The 27,451-nt window shown below is 36.3% G+C and overlaps 2 protein-coding genes across 3 annotated transcripts in view; one reads left to right on the forward strand and one right to left on the reverse strand.

The window, feature by feature from the left end:
- The window catches only part of LOC148944155 (uncharacterized), a 131,171-nt gene that overhangs the window by 7,321 nt on the left and 96,399 nt on the right, over nucleotides 1-27,451 (forward strand). The window lies entirely within an intron of this gene.
- Nucleotides 18,416-20,934, reverse strand: LOC148944156 (uncharacterized). Its single transcript, XM_089099842.1, has 3 exons — nucleotides 20,882-20,934; nucleotides 19,862-20,035; nucleotides 18,416-18,553 (listed from the first exon to the last, which is right to left on the reverse strand). The coding sequence occupies exons 1-3, from the start codon at nucleotides 20,903-20,905 to the stop codon at nucleotides 18,416-18,418; spliced, it is 336 nt and encodes a 111-aa protein (XP_088955968.1). The 5' UTR covers nucleotides 20,906-20,934.

A 27,451-nucleotide genomic window follows, 5' to 3' on the forward strand; every position in this document is an offset into this window, starting at 1 on the left:
AAAAGGGTGTATGTTGTTAAAAAATTCAAAAAACGTTGCTCCGGAATGTAAATAGCTGACTAAACCATAAATTCTTACAAAATGAAAAGATTTAATGTATTATTTTCTTTGTCTTTGAGAAGAATATCTTAATATAATACAAAGAGAAATTAATTAAAAAAATCTGTTTCTACAAAACAAGTTTTTCAAAGAAAAGTAAAGAACTCCATTGAACAAAAAAAGAGCTAAAATCAAATAATCTACCAAGCGTGAAACTACCACAAATCAGCATCGATCAGTAAATGAAACCCAAAACGAACAGAAATTAAAATAAATAACCGAGTCAAACTCAAAACGAGCAGAAATTAACCTAAGTTGGGCGCAAAACCCCTATGCCTTCCCAAGGCCAGAACAAAATTTGCACTTTACTGAAAAAATATAAATGTTTTTAATTTTATAACTTTAATAAATCAAATAATATTAACATTTTGGCTACTAAATATCGTATATGTATGTTAAACTGACAATGCACATTCATTTGTGTTTTTTCAGTAAAGTGCAAATTATGTTCTGGCCTTGGGAAGGCATAGCGGTTTTGCGCCCCACTCATGTTAATTTCTGCTTGTTTTGAGTTTGACTCGGTTATTTATTTTAATTTCTGTTCGTTTTGGGTTTCATTTATTTATCGATGCTGATTTGTGGCAGTTTCACGCTTGGTAGATTATTTGATTTGGAGCAAACTTTTTTGTTTAATGGAGTTCTTTACTTTTCTTTGAAAAACTTATTTTGTAGAAAAAGTTTTTTTTAATTAATTTTAGAGAAGATCAGATGTATCTTGATGCGTTGGTGCTGATCCAAACTTTTTTTTTCCAAAAAAATAACCAAGCAATGACAGTTTGAACATTACATTGCTAAAAAATTGTTAGAAGCTCATTATATGTTGAAAACAGGAAACTGATTGAATTGAATATTCTTTTCTTATCTGGGTGTATCAGATATAGTGTCCACGTTTTGCATTGTCAAAATATGACGACTGCATCAAGAGATGGTGTTCCAAGTCATGACTAAGCAGAGTTATCCTGTTTTGAAGAAAAATATTGACAGTGGTTCCAAAATTGCACTGTCGAATCATTGGTGTCTTTATCCTAAATGACTCATTGCAATATTAGATAAAAAATTTATTTGAAATGATTTAAAATATAGTTGATGCTTTTGGATGGTCTGGTTAATTTACTGAAAGATGGGCATACTGTTTAATGAGCTTTTTAGCACTGATTCCAACTGTGCTAATTGTTTCCCTCAAAAGTCCCCCCCCCCAAGGAGGTTAAATGTAACCCTAAAATATAGACACAAATTTTTTGCTTTTTTCATATCAGCTTTGTTTAGCATTATGGACCAACTTTTGATGAGAAATAATTGCAAAAGTAATGCAAATCAATTAAATCAGCTAAGTTTTATAAAGCCCCATTAGGAGTGGACTGGGACACATTTGCTAGGGTAGCAATTACCATATTTGGAATCAATATTAAAAGATGCATTGAGATGTATGTTCTTGCTTTTGCTGGTAACTTCATTGAAACATCTGAAAATTTACCCAGTAGGCCTTTAGGACAGAAATAAGATATAGAAAAGACATTACCGTTCAGTGCTCTTTCCAAGTTTAATAATTTCTTCTGTCATAATTGCATCCCAGGCTTTCTAATGAGGCCATTCTGTAAGAGCAGCTGTGGTAGAAGTAGCAGTATTAATAATGGTATGGCTGCTTTTTATAGAATTAGTTAAAGTGGGAACAGTTATTTGTAGTCAGGGTAGAGATAGTTGTTGTAGAAGTTGTTATTCTGCAAGTTGACTCTGGGTATGGTTATAGCTGCAGTTGCTGTAGAAGTACACAATGCTTTGCCAAGAATAATTATGTTAACTAGAGTTGTTGGAAGAATTCTGGTATTGTAGTGGCTGTATTAATAGTTGTGGTAACTAGTTAGACTAGTCAGTAGTTAGACAGCTGGATGCTCTATGCCAAAGAAAAACTTGTACAGATTGAATGTCTTCTGTGAAGCCAAATTTCATATTGTGCCTGAACTTTTTAATGCAATAATTTAATTAGTATAACTAATTTTAAATGATTTACATCATGAATTAGGACTAGGGTTGTTACAAGCCAAAATGTTTGGGAGGGGGGACAAGAGATTTTACCATCTGGCTGGTCATTTTACCCATACTTTTTGTCAACAATTAGCATAATGTCTGTTTCAAATAAATTGTGTAAAATCACTGAAAAAGTTGGTAAAACTGCTGCATTTACCAACCAAGATTCAGATATTGGTACATATCATGTCACCATTTTAATGCTGATTATTTAACCAAATGGAAAACTCTGGCACCATCTGGAAAATCACGGCTGGAGTTGGTAAAATTGCTGCGTTTACCAACCAAGTTCAAAATTTCTGTAGATGACATGTCAGTATTTTCGTGGTCTTTATTGAACTGAACAAAGAATATTAGCGGCATCAGAAAAATCATTGCACTTTGCACCACAATTTTACAGTGACTAAAAAATTGGGGGTCCCCCATATGTGATGGCCCTGATTACCACTAATGACCATTGAATAATCACCAATTGGGGGTCCCCCATATGTGATGGCCCTGATTACCACTAATGACCATTGAATAATCACCAATTGGGGGTCCCCCATATGTGATGGCCCTGATTACCACTAATGACCATTGAATGATCACCAATCAAAAGAGGTGCATCATGTCTATGTTTACAAAGTTTTGGAAAAAGTGGCTGGGGCCCTAATCTTCAGGGTCCCTAATTGCACAACAAACCTTGTATAATTGTGATTTTAATACATGTAGTATTTACACTTTTGTTGTAACATGTATCAAAGAAAACTGTGGTTTTAAATTGGGTATTTGGTATAATCTAGAGCCCTAGAAACTGCATGGGTAATGTTGTCCCAGCAGGTATAATTATTAACCTTTCAACCGTTCGGATTAGAACTTATACAGGAATTGTATCTACTTACTTGCTGTTGCACTCCAAGGCACAAAGACTTGGTTAGCACCATCCAGTCTGCTTTGTAACTTAAAATGTCACAACAGCTCACAATTTAAAGTTACAGTGAAAGTACGCTCTCAACATTATATAATATTTTTAACTGTTTGGTTTTGCTGAAAAAAAAAGAAAAAAATATTGGCTAAACATCGCTCTTCCTTAAGCCATACCAGCATGTACACCATTATTCTGGTCATCAGAGAACATGCAGATTGCCCTAAACATTATACCCGAATAAGAACAATGTGGGGAGTGCTCTTTCAATAGTAAGCATATTACCTCAGTAAAGTGGTACAAATGTACCTGGGTAGAATACTATGATATCAGAGGATATTGCTGCCTAAGTCAGGAGCCCTTTATTTTTTATGTATTTTTTTAAGGATTATTGTTGAAACTTGGGGGTGGAGGGGGGCTTGTTCAACTAGGAATCGGAAGCTCTAGTACTATTTTTGAGAGTCAAACAAGATTGAAGGCATCCAGTCCCCCTCCTATGCCCTTTATCCTATTTCTGGTACCCACAACACTCCAAGATATTCAATTGAATGTCTTGTTCATTTTGTTCAATATGGCTAAAAGGCTCGATAAACTCCTTCCAGAAATGGTTAGACCCAACCAGCCCCTGGGATAAGGGCTCTAAATTGTGTAAATAATAAATTATTTATACATATATTTTATAATAGAAAAGGGATAGAGTGGCTTGTTTGATGTTAGGTGTTTACTTGGCTCAAGACTTTCAGGGACTTTTCATTGGATAAAAAGGATCGTTTATTGGTTCATATCTATGAGGGTCTTCTTGCTAAGAAAAAGCTGGCTTTCTTTTGCCTTCCTTTTCTTATTTAGGGTTTTGGCCCTTGCAGTTGGCAGTTTTGCTCAGGCAGTTCTCTTTATACTACTATAACTGCCTGTGAAAGTCTTTATGTACTGGAAAATGACCTAGACCACACGTATGTACACAACTCCGGTTCTATATCCTTCCTAGACCCAATGCTGTGCTCTGCGGATGTGAAAACAAATAAAAAGTGTCGGGTGAACCTAAGCATCTGCGCTTCCAACCACCTATCTATCTCGAATGTGTTCCATGTGACTAATAAACCTACTCAGCGGGATGAATGTCATCGCAATTTGGTGATAAAATCTGAGTGGGGGAAAGCTGACTCTGCACTTTTCAAGTATGTATGTGATCATATACTTGGAAAGATAAAAATCCCATTTCAACTGCTTCAACAAGGTTCGTCTGTTCCTGACAATGAGAAGCAGATACTCCTAAACAATTACCGTGCAGAAATCACTCATGCCCTGCGCTATGCTGGAAAGACTGTAGTTCCAACCCGTAAAGTGTGAATTGGAAGTGGAAATCCACAGTGGCCCCAAAACTTTCGGTTGGCCGAGTCTTGTAGCCGGTCAAAATTATGGTATACATTATGGAACGAGTGCGTGCACCCTCGCCTAGGTGTCTTGAACAGCATCAGGTTTTGCACCAAGGAGAAATTTGCTAAGACTCTAGCTAAACACAGAATTGATTTGATAGACCAGAATTGCTAAGTGCTTGAAGATGAACCAAATGCAGTCTGGAAGTATATTAAAAAGAAAAGGAGTCCTAAGTCTCGCAAAGAAGATATTTTGCCAAGTGAAAGTGATTGGAATGCATCTTCAGCAAGAGCTGTTGGAGAACAATTAAAATCTCAGCAAAATGAGGAGGGATTAAAAAGGGTGCGTGGTAGTCATTCACTCATCATTCTCTACCCAGGTGGGAAGCGAAAGACATCAGCAACGACTTTGAAGAAAAAAAGAAGAGCAATAAGAAGAAAAGATTGTTAGATCAAAGAAGGTTTTCTTCTCTTAAGATGACCTATCTCCCCCACAAAGAATCGCATCCATCAATTACCTCGTCATTGAATCTATTCAATGCTAAAAAGGTTGATGTCAGTGTCAAGTATGGCTACTATGAACAATCTCATCCTCAACAACCCCTGTCAGAAAATATACACTTTCAAATATTTTCCAATGAAGATTATTTCATCAATTTATCATCCACATATATTGGTTTAAATGTTGTGGCGTAGAAAAAGTCTGACAATCAAACTCCCATCGCTATCGACGATCTATCCTATGAAAACTGTATCTTACACAACTTGTTCAGACAAATTAATGCATTCAATAACGGAACATTGATGAGCACTACCAATAATTTATGAAACTATGCAAGCTACATACAATTTATGTTGATGACTCCAAAGTCATACAAGGAGTTGAGAGAACAGGCAATGGGCTATGAATATAGATTGAATTTTGATACTGATGGTGAGTTAGCTGCTGCAGTCACCAAAGAGCATCATTTAGTTGGAAAATTAAATCATTAAATATTTAATATACCTCAATGGTTGCCTCCCAACGTTAAAATTGACATAAAGTTACAACTAGCTCCAGTCAGTTTCATTTTGAGAAAAAACACCTGCTGCAAATGATGCAAATGTCAATATCACTTCAGCAATTCTTCATGTTCGAAAATAACAGGTGATGAGCTCTGTTGCATTGGCAGTGGAAAAACTGAGAGCCAATTGTAACAATATCAAACTTCTTGTCGCCCACACAGTCACCAATCAACGTCAAATTGCCACCGTTTCTTGTAGTTATACCGATTTGTCATTTATCAATGGAGAAATCCCCTCAAAACTCGCCTTGGCCTATGTGAAGATTGCCAGTGCCGTTGGATCCTGGACCGCACCTCCCTACGATTTTAATTTTTCGGCTTATACAGCCTTGTGTCCAAGGTGAACGGAATTCCCCTGTACACTTTATCGTTTGATAAAAATCGTACAGAGCTCTGTTTGAATTGACTATGCAAATGCAATCACTAGATCACGATTCACAACTATTTGAAAATGAATTAACAAATTCAATGTTTTCAAAAAATCATGGTGTAATTGTTTTGGACTTGTAAGGCACTCAAGATATGAGTGTTGTTAGAAGTGGGAATGTACGTTTACATTGCACATTCGCTGACGCTTTGATTGAAAGTATCACGTTAATATCACTGAGTTAATTTGAAACCTATTGGGAGATCACCCCTGACAGGAGTTTTCTACTAGACTTGGCACCAGGAATACAAATTAAATAATTGATATTTTAACTTGGCCTCTTTCATGTCCAAATACAAATCCTATTGTATACCCTCGGATTTTCTTGAAAAAATTCAAAATGATAACCATGCTATTATCATTGTTAATAGCAGTCCGTCGAATATAATAAATACTGGTCACTGGCTATGCATATTTCAAACTAGGAAAAGTATTGAATTTTCGATCCTCTTGGCTTTCCATATACATTCTACACCCCTCAAATCAGCGCCTATATTTAAAGCAAGGGTAAATCTCTTGTTCAAAACCAGATAGTGTACAAGATTTTACGACCATAAGTTGTGGCTTTCGTGTAGCCTACTATTTTATTTTGTTTTCCAATGTCGCGGATATACATACAAGGATCTTATCAAGATTTACGTGGCTGATCCTCGCCTGAATGATTTCATTGTGGAAAATGCCCTCTCCTATCTGTATAATATCTATTGAAGTGCTCTAAGAATAAAATGTTCTAATAATGTTTGTAAATTTGTTTATTAATAAAATATATGTGTATAAAAAAAGTCTTTCGTTTTCTTTAGATTTTTTCTTCTACATGTAGGGATTCATCGTCGTCGGCAACGACTAGCGGTTGTAGATCATATGCATTCACCTTGTATTGGTCATGTTGGGAAAAGTCAGGATTGCATTTACTACAATACAACTTAGTTTCCCTCTTATCATATCTCTTTGTGAAGTCAATGATACTTTTTCCTTTCATATTGTAAAATTCACTTGTTTCAATTTGTTTATTTGCTTTAATGTCACAAACAAAATTTTCGAATGAAGAATCACTCTCTGTAACAGCCAAATAAAAATCTGTAGACTCATAATCATAATCATAACTACCATTGTCTTCACAACGAATACGTAGAAAGCATACTTTCTTGTTGTTTTGACAACTGAAACGTGGACCAAATTCTTCTTCCCAAACAATTTAAATCCAAGACGATATCAGTCTCTTATGAGTAAACTAAATGTTTGTTGAGGGGTTTTTTCTAATCATACCTGGATAAGTATTTTCCAACTGATCACATTTATCATTGTGGCAGTTTGAGTGTAGGAAACCTCTACCGTGGGAATCACAAACTTTTTCAAGACTCGAATTACAGTCCTTAATAGGAACTGCATATCCTCTATGCACTTTACATGGATTGCACAATCTAAACTTTTCATTATATTCATCTGTGACAGTGCAATTCTCACAGGAAGACCAACTACCCAACATAGTGGACAGGTGTAGTGCATTTCTTCACTGTTGTCTGTTGCACTGCCAAATAGAAACTAACTTGCGATCAAAAAGGAATGTTTTTTTACTTCTAGAGAGAGAGAGAGAGTAATTGAGTGGTGTCTCACTTCAAAATCAATTAAATCCCGTTTGGACTTTTTTTTTAAATTGTCAACTTGTTTGCTATTCTTATAAAACGATCATTCGGGTGGACTTTTGAATCAACATGGACTGTTTAGACAGTGTTCAATAGCAAATCCACAATATAATTTTGATTTGTTTTGATTAGTATGTCAATAAATTGAGTAAATGCATTTGACCCACAACGTAAAAGGCTCATACAATAATTAAAAGATGATGGTTGGTTATTCGTGATATTGTGAAGCATTCTTTGAGAGAATATTTTCTTTTGCACTGATAAATTTTGAAACTAGTCATTTAGATTAAACATATTTCCAATGTAACAAAATTCTGCATTATTTGTTTTTTCTCAAATCCATCCATTTTTTTTGTTCTTGACACTCACACTATCAATTATAAACTAAACTAACTCATAGAAAAAATTAGTTTTATTCTATTAAAAGACTAATTAAAAATGTCTAGACCGAAAAAAATCATTATAAAACATTTTTATTTGTCAGAAATGTAACAATAAAGTAACATATACGTTTTCATTCTTTTTTTCACAAGATTTCCCAATCCATTATCCTCATTGTGCTTCATGATTGCGTTCGATCCAAGTTGTAGTCTGGATATATTCATAATGTTAACATTAGCTGTAAAGCACAATTGTTCTTCCAACTTCAATTTACTCAAAGATATAACATATCTACCAAACATATCGTCGCACTCAAACGTTAGCCGACAATCCTTTGCTATTTCCACTGCTACATTGGGGACTCTCGTATTCATATCATTATTGTCAATTCCTTCAAGTTGCAATAGTGTAAAACCACTCATGTTTAATAATAGAAGGTTTTTCGAACTTTAATCAATGTAAGCTATTCAAATGTCTAAAGCATGAAGATCAAAAGAGCATTGCCTTGTTACGGTTCACTGCTTCCTATGGCCATAAGCAAATCCATAATAAGCATGAAAATCAAAAGAGCATTGCATTGATACGGTTCACTGCTTCCTATAGCTGAGAGCAAATCCAGAATAAGTATGAAAATTAAAAGAACATTGCCTTGATACGGTTCACTGCTTCCTATGGCCATAAGCAAATTCATTATAAGCATGAAAATCAAAAGAACATTGCCTTGATACAGTTCACTGCTTCCTATGGCCATTAGCCAGTCCAGAATAAGCATGAAAATAAAAAAAAACGTTGCCTTGATACGGTTCACTGCTTCCTATAGCTGAGAGCAAATTCATCATAAGCATGAAAATCAAAAGAACATTGCCTTGATACGGTTCACTGATTCCTATGGCCATGAGCTAATCCAGAATACCATATCTACTATACTATATGTAAACAATGAACGAATTGCCTAACTTATAGCCCTTGTTCTGAGGACTTTGGGGAGGTTGACATCCTCAAAGACATAACTACTGGACCTTTCAACAATGCTAAAAAAATAGCTCTCTTAAATTTTGATTGGATGTGTTTTGGGGAACGATAGGCTTGTGGGGCATGGGCTGGTTGCCCCCCATTCAATTTGACTCTTTAAAATGCATTAGATCTTCCCACTTTCAGTCAAATCACTCCCATTCGATCCGAAGTTTATACGATCGCCTGTCCCATATAAATCTTGTCTGCCCCGGGGTATAACTTACGACCCTTACCCATGGGCTCTGAAGGGTTTTGTCCACCCTAAAGACATTGTTATATACTCTTTGGACTATTATGAACAAAATGTTTATCTCACAATTTTTATCAGATGTCTTTAGGGAAAAGTGGGCGTCAGGAAGGGGGAGGGGTAGTTGCCCTCCATCACTTTTGACTCTTAACGGGGAACAAGAACTTTAGATTCCCAATCAAATGAGTTTATTTTAAAGTTCACGCAACCACCCTCTCCATAAAACCTTATATGCCCCTAGGGTATAACTTATAACCCTTGCCCGAAACTCTGGGGGTTGTGTCGGCCCAAAGGGCCATGTTAGGTGATCTTTGGATTGTTTTTGAACAAATGGCTATCTCAAAATTTCTGTCGGATGCATTTGGAGAAAATAGACCGAAAATGTGGGAGGCAGCTAGTTGCCCTTGGATCACTTTGACTCTTAAAAAAGACACTAGAACTTCTGATTTCCAATCCAATGAGCCCGCTCTGAGGTTTGTACGACTACCCTTTTCATAAAAAAACCTTATATGCCCCTGGTACATAACTTACAACCCTTACCATGAAGGCTGTGGGGGGATTGTCATCTTCAAAGACAAACTTCCTGGACCTTTCAAATACGCTGAACAAAATGGCTATCAAAACATTTTGATTGGATATATTTGGGAAAATGATGGACGGGGTTGGGCTATTTTGGGGATTTTGGGGTTGGGGTAACTTCCAAGCAATTTTGGCCATTAAAAAGGACACTAGATGTTACAATTTCCAGTAGAATGAGCCCCTTTCGAAATTTCTACAACCCCTTCTATACGAAGTGCCCTGGTCTAAAACCAAAAATAAATAAATAATACATTGTGCCCACATCGCTCTTTACTTACGCTGCGCTATCGCGCTGTCTATGATAGTGTAAAGTGCCAATTTAAAATTGGCAATTTGTCCTTATTGTTTTAATTAAACACAATAAAATTTTATCTTTTTGAGATAATTATTATAGACGTACCTGCTCTTATTTGTTTGCTCTTTTTATTTTTGTTTACAGTGAATCCAAAACAGTTTTGACGAAGACACTTGCTATCCCACATTTTTTTTAAATAAAGAAAAATTGTTGACACAATTTCTGACCGAATTACTAACTTTGGTCAGCACCTGTTGTCACTCATTGCAAATAGACCACAAACCACATTTTTTGTCTGTTTTTGAAACAGGCACTAGAAATTTTAGTTTCGAATCAAATTATTTTTCTAAAGTTTCAATGAAATTGGTAGCTATTATAGAGCGGCGCTGCCTATTATACTGTTTATATGTCCTTTTGAAAACCGGCATGAATATAGTTTTAGAGTTGAACTGAAACTCCCCCTAAGCGTTCCCTAAGAGTTTTACCTTAATACCCTTAGCGTCATTAGTTACAGTACCTGTAGTGGCAGTATTTTTTTGCCTCCAGTAGATCCTGCCATTTTCCTTTGAATAGTTGAATTGAAAGGCTCCTTTTTTACGAGCGGAAATTCTTTTATTGGTAGTACGACACAAATCTCTCACATATTTGAGTTCCTCATATGGCAATACAACATATGGATATTCAAATGAATTGATCTCTTCAATTTTATCTCGATCGCTAACGAGTGGCCGATCATCATATTGATCGCTAAGGAGTGGCCAATCATGGGGTCTAATTTTTATATCATATATACGATCTTTTCTCAGGATATCATAGGTATTTTTGAGAATGCAGTCGACAAGAGCCACTTCATACCAACCATCGAATTTGATGGTGGGAGAGAGTTTCGTCCAAAAATCTCTTGTTTTATTCAAATCATTGTAGAGAGGGTCGGAGACGTTGGACATAAATGTTACATAAAAATCATTGGGCATTGCTAATGTCTTCAACACCAATCCAAGAATAAAAATCAGAGTTGTATCCTGGCCAATGAACAAGTAACTGTTTCTTGCCCCTGTGAGTAAGGCTCTTTAATATCTTTTCAATTTGATATATTTCACTATTATTTTTAACTTTTTGTTGGTCATAGTCATAAAAGCCGCCGAGAATCTCATCGTCTTTGGTGTCTCGTAGACGATAAGTTATGGGTTTGGTGTCTAGCATTTTTGCCACTTTAAAAAGTTTAGTGGACCACAAGTAATTGACCTTTTCAAAAGCATTAGTTGTTGTATTAATTCAAACAGTATCACCAACATTGAATTTTTTCTTCAGAATCATTTCATTTGAATACTTGTTCAGAAAAGTATCAAATGTATTATGATCAGAATGATGAACTTCCTTTGTTGTTGAGTTGGACAATGATCAATAAGCTCGCTGATAGCTAATCAATATTATAGGATAAAGGCTTCTACCGAAAGCATCTGTATTTTTCACTGTGTAGAACCTTGAAATTAAAAGACAAATTTCTCTTTTCCGATGGTTAATCAATGCTACTTTCTGTTGAATATGACAATGATAGAGCATTGTACGGCATTCCATGAGTAACTTTTTAAAATTTAGATTTATAAATTCATTACCCAGATTGGTTTGAATTTTTTATCCGATCCAGTTCAAGAATACTTTCTATAGCCTGAGCAACTTCAACACCTCTCTTTGTCCGCATTGGAATGGCATATGCATAGCGACTAAAATCACTGATTGCAAGGAAAATGTACTTGTTTGGTGTATCGTGGCATCTTTAAATCTCATCTAGAGTTAAGAGATCTGCTTGCATTATATGCAGTGGGAAAAAGCCTTTAGTTTTTCGATAATGATTAGCACGAAGCCTTTGATTTCTATGCAGAATGTAACTTGATTCATTTTGTTGATAGTCTTGTACCCTGCTAGTGTGAACACCAGTGACTTTGGAAAGAGTGGTGGAGGAACTTAAACTTTCCACTTCAGCAATATTTTCATAAACACGTTTCAGAACTTCAACCATTTTGAACGCAAACAGGTAATGTAACGTCCACTACCCTTTTGTATACAAGTGAGTGATGATGGTGACGTTGAATTGATATGAATACGTCTCCGCTTTTGTCTAGCTATCAGCAGTCTTGTCCTCATTGTCAAATCATTGTTTTCACTAGGTGTGCTAATATTTTCCAAGATTGATTTAAAGTCTTCACCTGTTTCTTCTTCTTCTTCTTTTGCTTTTTTTGATGTTGATAATGATGATGACGATGGACTATGTTCATTTAATTTTTTCTAGAATTTGCCTATTGCTAATAAGACTTTTGGGGAAGTTTAATGTATTTAGAAAGTTGTATAAATGTCTATCAAATGATAAAAGTCCTTTATTTGTAACCATATAATAGATCAAAGCAAGTATATTTTAGCTCTTCGCTTGCATTATATTCTCTTTTCTATTGCTATCAAGTTGAATATTATCTTGACCACTTTCCATGATATATGTTCTGTGTCGTGTAATTTTTTAACAATATGAGTGTGGCATTAGATTTCCAACGCTCGACACTATTGAATCAAATTCCTCCTTCTTTAATTGTGTTCCAGCAGCAGCAGAAGTTCTATTGTTCTATTGGAGTTCTATTGGAGCCAATTTATAGGGTTTAGCCATCTAGAGAAAACTGTTTACAAGTCCTGCAATTATTGGCAGTAAAAGTGTAAAAAAGCTACCACCCGCCTGAAGAAGAAGTTTCCTTTTAAATTTTTTTCCTTCCTTTTTACAAGCCAATGCACGTACAATGGAACGATGTTGCTTTGCCTGTTGCTTCACTACTTCTGGCAGTTGAACGTTGCCCTCGGTTAAATTTAAACAAAGTTCAGATATTAGATTAATGAAATCGTTTTCAATACCAAGTATGAGTATGGCTTTCCTAAGTGGGGGTTTTGAAGTGCTCAGAAAGAAAAATAAGTGTCTATTTTCATGTAGTTTCTTCAGTGTCATAATGGTGACTAATAGCCCTTTTTACTGTTTACTGGGAGATATACAGTAATTTCATTGTCAAAAATATCTGTGATTACACGTAAATCCTCGGGTGTATTTTGATTAAGATTCAATAGAATGTAGCCGTAGAGTTTATTAGTTGCCTGATCGTACGCTGAGAGTGGAAATTTTGGAGCACCGGGATATATTTGTTTATGGGAGGTTATTAGCGAGCTAGAATCACGAACAACTCTGTAGATGATATAGTAGGTACAGTTCCATGCAAATTTTCGCATATACTTGCTCTAATGAAAGAGAATGTGTAAAACTATAGTAAAGGAAACCTGCTCACGATGTAAACAAATAGTAAACAATTGTAGCGTTTCCTGGGACAATTGTTCCATGAATTCAGCTAAATCGTCAGTAGTTAGCCAAGAGTTTAGTTCAATAATGTCGAAAATATCAAGTCCGTGTATAAATTGTATCTGCACCACCCCCGATACAGCAATAGCTTTTATTTTATCGTATAAATCCTGCCAAACACTGTAGCAATAGTAGATTTTCTTCGACTTTTCCGTAAAAATTTTATCACAATTTTTAATTATTTTAGTTAAGAGTGTCGTTTTGCCTGGCATTGATTGACCACACAGAAACGATCTGAATGGTGTTTTAAATTAATACATATTGCTGTTCGCTTCAACAGCTCACCTACAACTAACTGTAAACTATAGATGTCTAATGACTAAATAATTTCCCTATTACTACTCCACCGTTCAAAGAACAAAACCAATAAAGAATCATATTTTATTTTATTTTTAACATAAAAGTCGCACTTTACAAATAATAATAATGCAATTAGAAAAACGCACTTTCTTCTTCAACAAAAATATACATAATCAAGATTTTATTTTATTTACAAAAACAAAAGCTGCACTTTATATTTAATAAATAAACTTAATTGAGATTTTTTCATTTATTTACAAAAAATAATACATTTATTTGAAATAGGCACTGGGAAAAAACACCTTTTTATTAAACAATAAATAGCCTACACTTAAAATAATATTACTTTTTTTATTTATTTTACTTACAAAAAATACATTTAATAAAGAACATTTTTAATTTGAAATAGGACTCCCCCCCCAACCCCCGGGGGCGGCCGCTGCGGCGGCCGAGCCAGAAAGTGCGGGGTGCCCGCTGCAGTGGGCGCGGGCCGGGAACATTAAATTATGAAGAAATAACTCTGCCTTGCATACGCACTTTGAACGTGTATATATTCTGATAAAAAAAAATAAATAAAAAAATTCCCAAAACCACCCATTTGCCACCCACCGTGTATTACGAATGAATTTAAGTTAATTTATTGAGACCGAGTTGTTTTTTATACTCTCTAAATTCAACTCGATCTGAAATTAGATAGTGTCCGTGTGGAAGTACCTTCACACCATCCTCAAGTTCATCAACTTTGTCTGATATTGCTGGCATGGCGTTTTTCTCAACTCTAACTGTGTAGTTTTTAAATTGTAAAGAGCGAATCGCCGTGACTTTCGCTCTTGGGACTAAACTACGTTCCACACAGTTTCTATAAACACTCATATTGAAAATATGTTTTACAAAGTGTGTAGGCATCCCCTTGCAAACTTGTTTGATATCCTTGTTGCGCGTTTCCATACAGTATACCTTCGGTCCAGGAAACACACCACTGGATATCAGATCGCTTCCCGTTTCAGATTTTAGCATTAACAATTGATTTGGGGCCTGGCGTTTCACTAGATCTGGATAGAGGGATTCATTCTAGTTGGTGTAGTCCATCCGAGAGCTAATGTTCTCTCCATTTTCCAAATCATTGAACAAATTTTTGGTTTTAACTTTTAGCAGGAATAAATCAGCGTCTCCATAATACACTTGAACTTGTCCTTCAATCGGCCATTGTACCTTGCGTACATTATAATAAAATGACAACATGAGTTTTTTTGAAATTTCTGTTATTGCACTCCCGCCTGCAATATTTTTTATTTAAAATAACGTTTCTTTTCTTGCGATGTAGGAGCACCATATCCGAGTCTATGATTGTGAAAGATGTGAAGTTCGGTCGGCGATGATTCGAGCAAATCTTTAGGATTGGTTACAATGTCACAGCGACTTCTGTTTCGTACGCTCTCGCACATTTTAGCGAAGGCTGAGTTCAAAATGAGTTTATAGATTTCTTTTTCAACCTTCATTTTCGCTTGTGAACGTTTACTCACAAAGGTGTCAATAAGCGTTTCATTTAGGGCTTTTGATCAAATTGGAGGGCTCTATTAATCTTTTTGACTTTGAAACCATTGGACACCACGTAATGAACAACGATATTCTGTTTTGGGTTAAGGTCAGCAATAAGTTTTTGCTTTGAAGGCACCCAGTGCATACTCCCATCCTCTAATAAGGACAACTTGTAGGGACTCAGAGAGTTCTTACCCACCGTTCTATTTATGCACAGGAAAACAAAGTCTTACCGAGTCATAGATTTCCATGGGGATTTCACCGTCAATTTCACAAAACCATCCTTGGGTCCCTTTCTCCTGAACGGTAGCAATGTTGGGGGTATTCAAAGCACAAGTATCGTTAAGTCATTTGTAATTACCACATGGCAAACAGTAGTGAGATACCGCGAACGGCTAAAGGGACTTCATATCCCAAAAAACTGCATCTGACTTTTCATCGATGGGCAGTCTGGTCAGATCAATTTTCAAGACACGGTCTCCGTGAAAAATATACCCTCCTCTCATTGATCTCTCTGCAAATAGATGCTGATCCACGTCGGTGACCATACCTATTTCTGCTTTGCTAATTTTAAGAATCAAGTCCATCACCAGATGAGGAGTGGAAAAATAATACCCTAAATCCAACCCAAATTCCCCATAGATTTTGTCCGTGTTTTTGCACACAATATCCAGAAGAGTCAATACATCACTAGGCAAGTATAGTTTATAGTAATCCCACCCATTTTTACATCCTCCCTTTGCCCAAACCCTCTTGGCAAATTCATAGTCGCCAATTGTGCATTGACTAACCGTAAGGGAATTGTGAAATGGGTCGATAGACGGTAATGACGCCTCATCTAGCCTCAAAGTGGATTTGTAGTACTCATGTGCGTATATGCCCTTACACTTTAATATATCATACATTTCATCATCGGAGACACGCTGTTTAAGAAGGAAGAAACTATCAAAATTGTTGTTTTTCTGTACCTGAATCAATTGACTTAGAGACTTGGGGAAAAAACTGAGACTTGGGGAAGAAACTGAAAGAGTCTAAAAAGGGGATTTAATTTAGGCACGTGTTACCCTTGTCAACTGTTTTCCACAGGAATTGTAGCAGCAGCAGCTTTTCCGATGATTTAGGTATGATATTATAGGAAAAAGAACCATCTACCCATGCGTTATCTACAACTCCCCCCTTGGCTTTGCGAGCCAACGCCGGTACAATAAACTTTATATCGTAAATGAAATTTTGCATAAAAACCAGCACGAAATATTGTTGTCTAACTTTTATATTGCATGACTGATGGGCCACCCCCCGAGATTTACTCCCTTTTGATGTAACTTCCTTCCACAAGTGATCTGGGTCGATTATCATCACCTTTCCCCCAATACCATTATCAAAATCCTCCTTGCAAACCCAACATATTTTGTGATTTTTAATGCCGAATCTGTCATCTGGTGATAGAACCATAGGATAGTGTGTGTAGCGTAGGCGAGAAATTGCGCCATTCGCTATTTTAATCAGACTGGTCAATCCCGTGCGCATGAAGTCTTCCCCACCCAATGACTCAACTACATCCAGCACTTGCATGGTATTACCAGAGTCTCTTTGAGCATGAGCGTAAGAGACCCCAATGGCTTTATGTATTTTAACACGGTTTGGATTTGACGAATCGTATGCATCTGTGAGTTTGGCCTCGTAGTCCAAAGCGATATTGTTGCTCTCCAGGAGTGAGTTTTGGAAGTTCTTAAAACGCAAGATCGGCATATCTCCGCTAACTGTTTTCACAGCCTGGTATCCATGACGTTTACAGTGTTTAATGTGAAGCTTTAGCTTTAAATCACTACGGAATCGGGAAAGGCATGTTGGACAATAGTAGCATACCCCCCCCCCCCGATGTTTACCCTCACTTAAAACTCTACTTATATCCGTGATTGGATTAAAATGTCCTATTGAATCAGGCTCTGAAGGAAGCGTGTATAGAAGCCACACCCAATGCTTCACTGATTCAATAGACAGAGCCCTAACTGGAAAAAATACACCCTTTTTATCAGAACTCTGACCCTCTTCAAATTCTGTTTCATACTGTAACACCGTAACAGTAATCTTTAAATGTTCATTAGCTCGCTCAAAAATATCTATCCCTTTTAGTGTTACTGGAAACAATAGAAATCTACTTTAGGAAACTTTGACCCATCCCCATTAGCTGCTAATTCATCCAACTTTTTCTTAGAAGCTTCTTTTTGCAGAGGTCGAAAGGCCGCAATTTTTTACAGCCCTCTAAATCAGAATGATATTTTAATTCAATATTCCCACCTCCCCCTCTTAAAATAATTTTTTTTTAAATAAAAAAATATTATCTCTTAATTTATAAAAAAAAAAAACACCCGACCCACTACCCCCCTCATTATAATTTTCCAGTTTAGTTATGATACTGTTGACCCAATCCAAAAAAGACCTCGTCATAATTTGCCAAATGCGGGCGAATTGGTAGCATTTCTGTATGCAAATATAATGAATAGAGTTCGCTCGCATTTTCATATTAAAATATATTTTTCGTGGTATTGATTCTTTTAAACTGTCTCTCCCTCCCCACACCCCCATCTGTTGTTCAAGAAGGGCTCGAATCTTGTTAACATAGGAATGTGTGATAGCCAAGGGGTCTGTTACTATACCTCCTGACATTAAAGAATTAAAGGGGTCACCGAAAACGGCCGGGTAGACATTAGTATAGTGCAAGGCAGAGTTAGACAATAAAAAATCTGGTACTGTAAATGTTGGTGACGCTAATGTCTCATTGTCACCACTCTGGCCAACCTCAATAGTGGGGGGTGCCATAAAATCTTCAATAGTACCACCACCACCAGTCTGTTCAATGGCAATGGTGAGGGTGGGGCGCGGTGTGAAATCACCCAATCCACTAAGGATACCTTACAGGGTGTTTGGGGATAGTTGATCTAGCCAGCCAGCATTGTCATGTGACACAATTTGATTATGTATATTAGCATGCAAACCCTGTTTAGATGCAGTTGGGGGGATATCACTTAAATAATCATTCATAAACCTATTTGTCCATTCCTGGTCCTCATTCGTGTCTGTTTGTCACTAGTTAAATCCTCTAGGCCTCTAGGCTAGCTATATCCCCGAAACAATCATTTAAAAAGGCCCTTATCATCAACTACAACACTATCCTGGAAATCTTTTAGCGGTGTTAGGACTGGTGAAGGCTCATTGAAAATAACTGATTCTTGAGCTGATGTTGATGGAGGCGATAATTCACCGATGTTAATCTGTAAAAACAGGATTTATTTTCCATGTGGAGTATCCACTATTTTAAAAAATTATTTATCAGCTCTATGATCATTTATGTAAAATAGAAAAGAATTTTTTTGTCCCTCTCCACCCCTCTTCTTCTTCAACAATTAGCCCATGAGCTAATACACACACACATATAACTAGCTGATATAAAATTATTAAGGGGAAAAAATAAGAATATGTAGCGTAATCAAAGTTCGAGAAGTGTAAACCCCACTGTCCAATCAATAATTAAGAAAATTGTCTCTTTTTCTGAAAGAATGCTAAGCTAAAAAGACACAGCATTCGCGTCGTGCAATTTTCGCGTAAGTGTAAAACCCCCTGTCCAATTAATAATTAAGAAAATTTTCTCTTTTTCTAATAGAATGCTAAGCTAATAGACACCCGGCATTCGCGTCGTGCAATTTTCGCTTAAGTGTAAACCCCCCTGTCCAACTAATAATTAAGAAAATTGTCTCTTTTTCTCAAAGAATGCTAAGCTAAAGGACACGGCATTCGCGTCTTGCAGTTTGCTCAATTAAGATAGCGACGAATTATACATTGATTTCACTTTTCACTGGCAAGTGGCTAGATCGGGTTTTGCTACGTAATGTATTATTTTGCATGTCAATTAAAATGGTTAAAATGATAACAATCTCGAATGACTCTTTTTGCTGCAACCAGAGAAAGAAATGAGTTTACTCTTGATTTACGAAATTACCAAAATAAAAGTTTCAGGATATCTAGCCCTTCTTGTTTCGTAATTAGAGAACTGAACTGTAGCTTTGAAGATAGTTTTCAAACAGTCGCGAATGAATAATGAAAAATAGTGCGAACGAAAAATAGCTATTTTTACCTTGGCTTAATCCCTCGACAAAGGATTGTCTCGCTTACAGCTATGCAAGATCGAAAAACGGGTATCCAAAAGCGAGCAAATCACAGCCACTGGGCTCTGTGTCTGATTGACCAAGGCGTAAAGAGGCGGACTTCCCCGCGCGGAGCAAGAGACGGTAGATAATCACTTCCGTTAAAAAATTCAGTTAAATCAATTCAGTTAAAAAAAAGACATTTTAGTTTAACTCAGCCGAAACTAAGAGTTAAACAACAATAAACTCGATTAATAGGGAATTTTGCTATGCGAAATTGCAAGTGCTTTTAAATTTGAATAAAAAATATGGGGTTATTAAGGATTTTCATTGATGTAGAATGGAAATCGGGTTTTTTTACACCCTCTCCACCTCTTTTCCCCCACCCGCAATTACACCATTACCTAATATACGTAACTATCTGATAAAGGCACTTACTCCAGGAATTGTATGTAACTCGTCAGAAATGTCCTGCATATCAGATGGCGGTGCATAGGTGATTACACTCCTCCTGGTCATGTTCAATGATCTAATTAGGTCTACATCTGGGGTGCTAGACCCGCCATCGAGCTTCGGTCGTTTTTGCTCAGGATGACTTTGACCATAAATCTCCTGGAATAAATATTAATTTTCAGTTTTTTTTCCTCAGGTAAGTTCCATAGATAGAGGGTAGTAATCTTATTTTCATCATGCAGGATAAAAGAAAAAATGTATGCTTTTTCAAGTAGGAAAAAACACAATTAGAACTTATGGGTATAAATTATTTCCGTCATAATTTCAAATCTGCTTAAAGTCGTAAAAAAGAAACATGACCCCCTAAGACGAGGAAGAAAAAGTCTAATCTAACAGTTTATAACATGAGTACGATGTAACATAAAAAAATATAACACAATTTGTGCGATTATCTCTCGTGAAACAAGATAAAGGAAAAATGTATGTTTTTTTTTCAATTATGAATGACACGATTTAAAACTTATGGGAATAGAATTAAATTTGAAATTCTATTTGCGCAAGCTCATGTGAAAAGAAAGAATTTTGGTACTCCTAGACGGAGCCTAAGCTATCTATATTTTAAATATGATATGCATGAAAATAACACAATTTTGCATATTAAGTCCGACAGATTTTTTATTCAGAATGTTAATAATCCTCAACCCCCTCCACAATACCAAAGCCCCATCCACCCCAACATACGAAAGATATTCTGCGTTTTTAACAGACGTACATTGCTCATTGATGAATTTTTAGTCTTAAATAAAGCGATATTTCTGCAAAGCACTTAAGACGCATTTTACCCAAATTGCCTTTTGTAGCTGAACGGTAGTTACAAAACATGTGAATTTTGCGAAAGATATTTAGTCGGCTGTCAATCAGAAACCCATATGCTAGATAGTTAAAGGTAGCTATACGAAAAAGGTCTCGTTTTTTTATAATACAAGAGTAAAAATATTCACTTACCCGAAATCTCTTGGTGCAATCCATTTGAATACGAATAAATTTAACAAGAACGACTACCTATTCGAATTGTTTTTTCAAACTGATGTAGAAAGAGTTATTGCACCTTAATTTATGCAAAACGATATGTTTATTTACCCTTCGGCTGAAACTAGTATTTTTACAGAAAGTCCATTAAATCTTTGAACACGTTGTACTAAGGTCTTTAGTTCCGGGTATTGAACCTAGAAAAATCTGTCTGGTTGCCTGGTCGCATTATAGGTCAAATAATATTGCGTGTTTGTTCGCTTTATACAATCCCCCGTTCGCTTTATGCAATCCCCGGTAGGACTGTGTTCGATACTACTAACATACAATAAGATATTAATGTAAATGGATAAATAAATCATAAAACGAGTAAAACTTAAATTGAATATGCAAATTGGCGTCATTAGCACTTTACTGAAAACCAATTTTATTACAAATATTTTGTTTTGTACTTAATATTGAAAATAAACATTAAAATTGTAATACATTTTTGAACTGATGAGCTTTCAGCAATTAATGTCATTATACATTAAATATTCAGTTAAATTTATTAGGAATTTCTAAAATTGTTCAAGACCAATATAGTTTCACTACGAACAAGAGTTTGGGTGATGCCCCCTTCCTTAACTGTAAAAACCTAAAGCCTGCTGCGTCATTGGGGCTTCACTGGAAACGAATTGTATTACAAATATTTTCTTTTCCAGTTCTTACAGCATTGAAAATAAAAATAAAATTACAGTGAAATAAATTCTTGAACTGATGGATCTTTCAACAATTAATATCATTATATATCAACTATTCAATTTGATGTTGTTTATACTTTCAAAGACTGTTCAAGACGCATATAGTTTTCAGTAAAGCGCCAGTGACGCAGTAGGTTTTAGAATTTTACAGTGAGAGAAGGATAGGATAACCAAACTCTTGTTTGTATTGATTTTTGTTCGTTTCAAGCTTGATTTGCATACTCAATTTAAATTTCACTCGTTTTAAGATTTATTTATTCGTTTACATTAATATCTATTGTATATTTGTTTGCATTGATTGTTTATTTAATTTCTGTTCGCTTTAAGTTTCTTTTATACTTTAATAGCAAATTTTTGTTTTCGTTTTAAGCTTGATTATTCAATCTATATTCAATCTAAGTATTACTCGCTTTAAGATATATTTATTCATTTTTTTATTACTTATTGTATGTTCTTTGCTATGATTGTTTATTTAATTTCTGTTCGTTTTGGGTTTTATTTATTCTTTAATAGTAATTTCTGGTCGTTTTGATTTTGAATTTTAACAGGTATTTGTATCTGCTGAGCTTAAGTTTAAAATAGCCTTTGCTTTCCTTTGAAAAACTTATATTTCGGAAAGTTTTTTAAAATTAATTCTTGTTCGTTTTTGATTGCAAAAAGTTTCAAGTTTTTAAAAATTCCTTATTTCAAAATCCGACTCTTTTTAAAAATCAAATGTTCATCGAAGTATAAAAACTTGTATCATAGTAACGATATCATAGGCAGCGCGATAGCGCTGCCTAAGTAAAGAACGATGTGGGCACAATATATTTTTTTTTCTCTCCATACCCGGGCATATAGTTTTCAGTAAAGCGCCAGTGACGCAGTAGGTTTTAGACTTTTACAATGAGAGAAGGATGCGATAACCAAACTCTTGTTTGTATTGATTTTTGTTCGTTTCAAGTTTAAGATTTATTTATTCGTTTACATTAGTATCTATTGTATGATTGTTTGCATTGATTGTTTATTTAATTTCTGTTCGTTTTAAGTTTCTTTTATACTTTAATAGCAATTTTTTTTCGTTTTAAGCTTGATTTTCATATTCAATCTAAGCATTACTCGCTTTAAGATCTATTTATTCATTTTTTCATTACCTGTTGTATGTTTTTTGCTATGATTGTTTATTTAATTTCTGTTAGTGTTCGGCTTCATTTATTCTTTAATAGTAATTTCTGGTCGTTTTGATTTTGAATTTTAACGGTTATTTGTATCTGCTTAGCTTAAGTTTAAAATAGCCTTTGCTTTCTTTTGAAAAAACTTATTTTTTGGAAAGTTTTTTTTAATCAATTTTTGTTCGTTTTTGATTGCAGAAAGTTTCAAGTTTTTAAAAATTCCTTATTTCAAAATCCAACTCTTTTTTAAAAATCAAATGTTCATCGAAGTATCAAAACTGGTATCATAGTAACGATATCATAGGCAGCGCGATAGCGCTGCCTAAGTAAAGAACTGATGTGGGCACAATATATATTTTTTTTCTCCATACCTGGGCACTTCGTATCGAAGGAGTTGCCGTAGAAACTTCGAAAAGGGCTCATTTGATTTGAAATTGGAGTGGCTAGTGCCCTATTTAATAGTAGAAAGCGATTGGAGGGCAACTAGTTCCCCCAACGCCCACCATTCCCCCAAACATTTCGAGTCGAATGAGCATTCGATTGGAAATTGGAGTGGCTAGTGCCCTTTTTAATAGTCGAAAGTGATTGGAGGACAACTATCCCCCTCCCCAACGCCAACCATTCCCCCAATCACATCCAATCAAAATTTTGACAGTCATTTTGTTTAGCGTAGTTGATTTCCAGATAGAAAATATGTTTTTAAGGAGGATACTCCCCCACACCCTTCGGGGCAAGGGTTTTAAGTTATGCCCTGAGGGCATATAAGAACGTTGTTGGCATAATGTATCATTCATTATTTTTTTTTCCTTTAGAGCAAGGCACTTCGTATTGAAGAAGTTGTTTCTGGAAACTTCGAAAAGTGCTCATTCAATTGGAAATTGGAGTGGCTTTTGCCCTTTTTAATAGTCAAAAGTGATTGGAAGGCAACTAACACCCCTTCCTCGCCCACCATTTCCCGAAACACATCCAATCAAAATTTTGAGATAGCCATTTTGTTCAGCGTAGTTGATTTCCAGATAGAAATTATGTCTTTGAGGAGGACACTCCCCCCAAAGCCTTCAGGGCAAGGGTTGTAAGTTATGCCCTGGGGGCATATAAGGTTTTTATAGAAGGTATTGTTGTTGAAACTACAAAAAAAGCTCATTCGATTGTAAATTCAAAGGGCTAGTGCCCTTTTTAATAATCGAAAGTTATTGTAGGGCAACTAGCCCCCCTCACGCCCATCATTCCCCCAAACACATCCAGTCAAAATTTTAAGATAGCCATTTTGTTCAGCGTAGTTGATTTCCAGATAGAAAATATGTTTTGAGGAGGACACTCCCCCACAACCCTCAGGGCAAGGGTTGTAAGTTATAGCCTGGGGCATATAAGGTTTTTATAGAAGGTGTTGTCGTAGAAACTTCAAAAAAGGATCATTCAATAAGAGATTCAAAGGGATAGTGCCCCTTTCAATAGTTGAAATGATTGGATGGCAACTCGCCCCTCTCACGCCCATCATACCCCCAAAAACATCCAATCAAAATTTTGATATAGTCATTTTGTTCAGCCTAGTTGTTTTCCACATAGAAAATGTGTTTGTGAGGAGGACACTCCCCCACAACCCTCGGGGCAAGGGTTGTAAGTTGTAGCCTGGGGCATATAAGGTTTTTATAGAAGGCGTTGTCGTAGAAACTTCAAAATAGGGTCATTCGATTATAAAAATTCAACAGGATAGTGCCAGGTTTGATAATCAAATTGTACGGGAGGGCAAATAGCCCACCTCTTCACGCTAAGCATTTCCCCAAACACACCCAATAAGAATTGAAAGAAATCCATTGTGTCCAGCACGGTTGTATTCAAAATGGAAAACATGTTTTTGAGTAGGGCACTCCTCCACAACCCTTATGGCAAGGGTTGTAAGTTATGCCCTGGGGGCATATTAGGTTTATATAGAACGAGTTGTCGTAGAAACTTCAAAAAGGGCTCATTCGATTGGAAGATAAAATGGCTAGTGCCATTTTTAATAGTCGAAAGTGATACGAAGGCAACTAACACCCCTTCCATTCCCACCGTTTCCCCAAACATCCAATAACAATTTTGAGATAGCCAATTTGTCCCACGACGTTCAAAGTTCAGGAAATTATGCCTTTGAGCAGGACACTCCCCTCACACTCTTCAGGGCAAGGGTTATAAGTTATGCCCGGGGGCATATAAGGTTTTTATTGAAATGTCTGTTGTAGAAGCTTGAAAAAGGGCTCGTTTGAATTGAAATTCAAAGGAATTTTGTGCAACGTAGTTGAAAGTTCCAGAAATTAGGTCTTTTAGGATGATAACCCCCTCAGAGCCCTCAGTGCAAGGGTTGTAAGTTATGCCCTACGGGCATATAAAGTTTTTATTGGAAGTGTTGTCGTAGAAAACTTAAAACTTTAAAAGGGCTCATTCAATTGGAAATTGAAAGGGCTAGTGCCTTTTTTAATAGTTGAAAGTGATTTGATAGCGACTAACGCCCCTCTCACGCCCACCATTTTCCCAAACACGTCCAATCAAAATTTTGAGATATCCATTTTTTTCAACGTAGTTGGACGTTCTGGAAATTAGGTCTTTTAGGATGATAACCCCCTCAGAGCCCTCAGTGTTAGGGTTTTAAGTTATGCCCTGGGGCATATAAGGTTTATATAGAAAGTTGTTATATAAATCATAGGAAGTGCGATCGCGCTGCCTAAGTAAAGAACGATTTTGGCACAATCTATTATTTTTTTTCCATGCCAGGGCACTTCGTATCGAAGGAGTTGTCGTAGAAACTTCGAAAAGGGCTCATTCGATTGGAAATTGGAGCTGCTAGTACCATTTTTAATAGTCGAAAGTGATTGGAGGGCAACTAGTTCCCCCCTTCCCCCACGCCCATCATTTTCCCAAACACACAATAAAAATTTTGAGATAGCCATTTTGTTCAGCGTAGTTGATTTCCAGATAGAAAATATGTTTTGAGGACACTCAAACACAACCATCAGGACAAGGGTTGTAATTTATTCCCTGGGGCATATAAGAACGATGTTGGCACAATGTATTATTTATTAATTTTTTCCTTTAGAGCAGGGCACTTCGTATCGAAGAAATTGTCGTAGAAACTTTGAAAAGGGTTCATTCAATTGGAAATTGGAGTGACTTGTGCCCTTTTTAATAGTCGAAAGTGATTGTAAGGCAAATTTCACCCCATCATCACCCAACATTTCCCGAAACACATCCAATCAAAATTTTGAGATAGCCATTTTGTTCACCGTAGTTGATTTCGAGATAGAAATTATGTTTTTGAGGAGAACAGTCCCCTACAGCCCTTAGGGCAAGGGTTGTAAATAGTCGAAAGTGATTGGAAAGCAACTAACACCCCTTCCACGCCGACCATTTCCCCCAGACACATACAATAGAGATTTTGAGATAGCCATTTTGTTCCACGCAGTTCAAAAGTTATGAAATTATACCTTTGAGCAGAACACGCCCCCCACAGTCTTCAGAGCAAGGGTTATAAGTTATGCCCTGGGGGCAAATAAGGTTTTTATTGAAATCTTTGTCGTAGAAACTTGAAAAAGGGCTCATTTGATTGGAAATTCAAAGGGCTAGTGCCCTTTTTAATAGTCAAAAGAAATTTGAGGGTAACTAGCCCCCCTCTAACGCCCATCTTTTCCCCAAACACATCCAATCAACATTTTAGATAGCCATTTTATTCAACGCTGTTTAAATTTTTGGAAATTAGGTTTTTAAGGGTGACAACCCCTCCCCCCCACAGCCCTCAGGGCAAGGGTTGTGAATTATGCCCTGGGGGCATATAAGGTTTTTATTGAAAGTGTAGAAACTTCAAAAGGGCTCATTCAATTGGAAATTGAAAGGGCTATTGCCTTTTTTAATAGTTGAAAAGGATTTGAGAGCGACTAATGCCCCTCTCACGCCCACCATTTTCCCAAACACATCCAATCAAAATTTTGAGATATCAATTTTGTTCAACGTAGTTGAAAGGTCTTGAAATTAGGTATTTTAGTATTCCCACCCCCCCAGAGCCTTCAGTGCAAGATTTTTAAGCGATGCCCTAGGGACATATAAAGTTTATATAGAAATTTGCCAAAGGGACGTCAAAAAGTAATCATTTTATGGGAAATTGCACCCGTTCAATCTAGCAGTAAAAATTACAGGGCAGATATCTAATCCCCCTCGCTCACTCGTTGATTCCCCAAAAACATTCAACCAAAGTTTAGAGATAACCATTTTGTTCAACGTAGTTGAAAGTTTTAAAAATTATGTATATGAGCCCCAAGGGCAAAGGTTGTAAGTTTTGCCCTGGGGGCATATAAGGTTTTTATAGATAGGGTTGTCGTAAAACTTCAAAAGGGGCTCATTCAATTGGAAATTGAGAGGGCTACTGCCCTTTCTAATAGTCGAAAGTTATTGGAGGGTAACTAACACCCCTCTCACGCCCACCATTCCCCAAACACATCCAATCAAAATTTTGCGATAGTCATTTTGTTCAACGTAGTAGAAAGTTCTGGAAATTAGGTCTTTTAGAATGACACCCCCCCCCCCCAGCACTCAGGGTAAGGGTTGTAAGTAATGCCCTGGTGGCATATAAGATTTTTTTTGGAAGTTTTGTCGTAGAAACTTCAAAAGGGCTCGTTTGATTTGAA

Source organism: Artemia sp. Qi Xiang Cuo, chromosome 14, assembly GCF_049724085.1.
Source record: "Artemia sp. Qi Xiang Cuo chromosome 14, ASM4972408v1, whole genome shotgun sequence".
In the NCBI taxonomy this organism is placed as follows: domain Eukaryota; kingdom Metazoa; phylum Arthropoda; class Branchiopoda; order Anostraca; family Artemiidae; genus Artemia; species Artemia sp. Qi Xiang Cuo.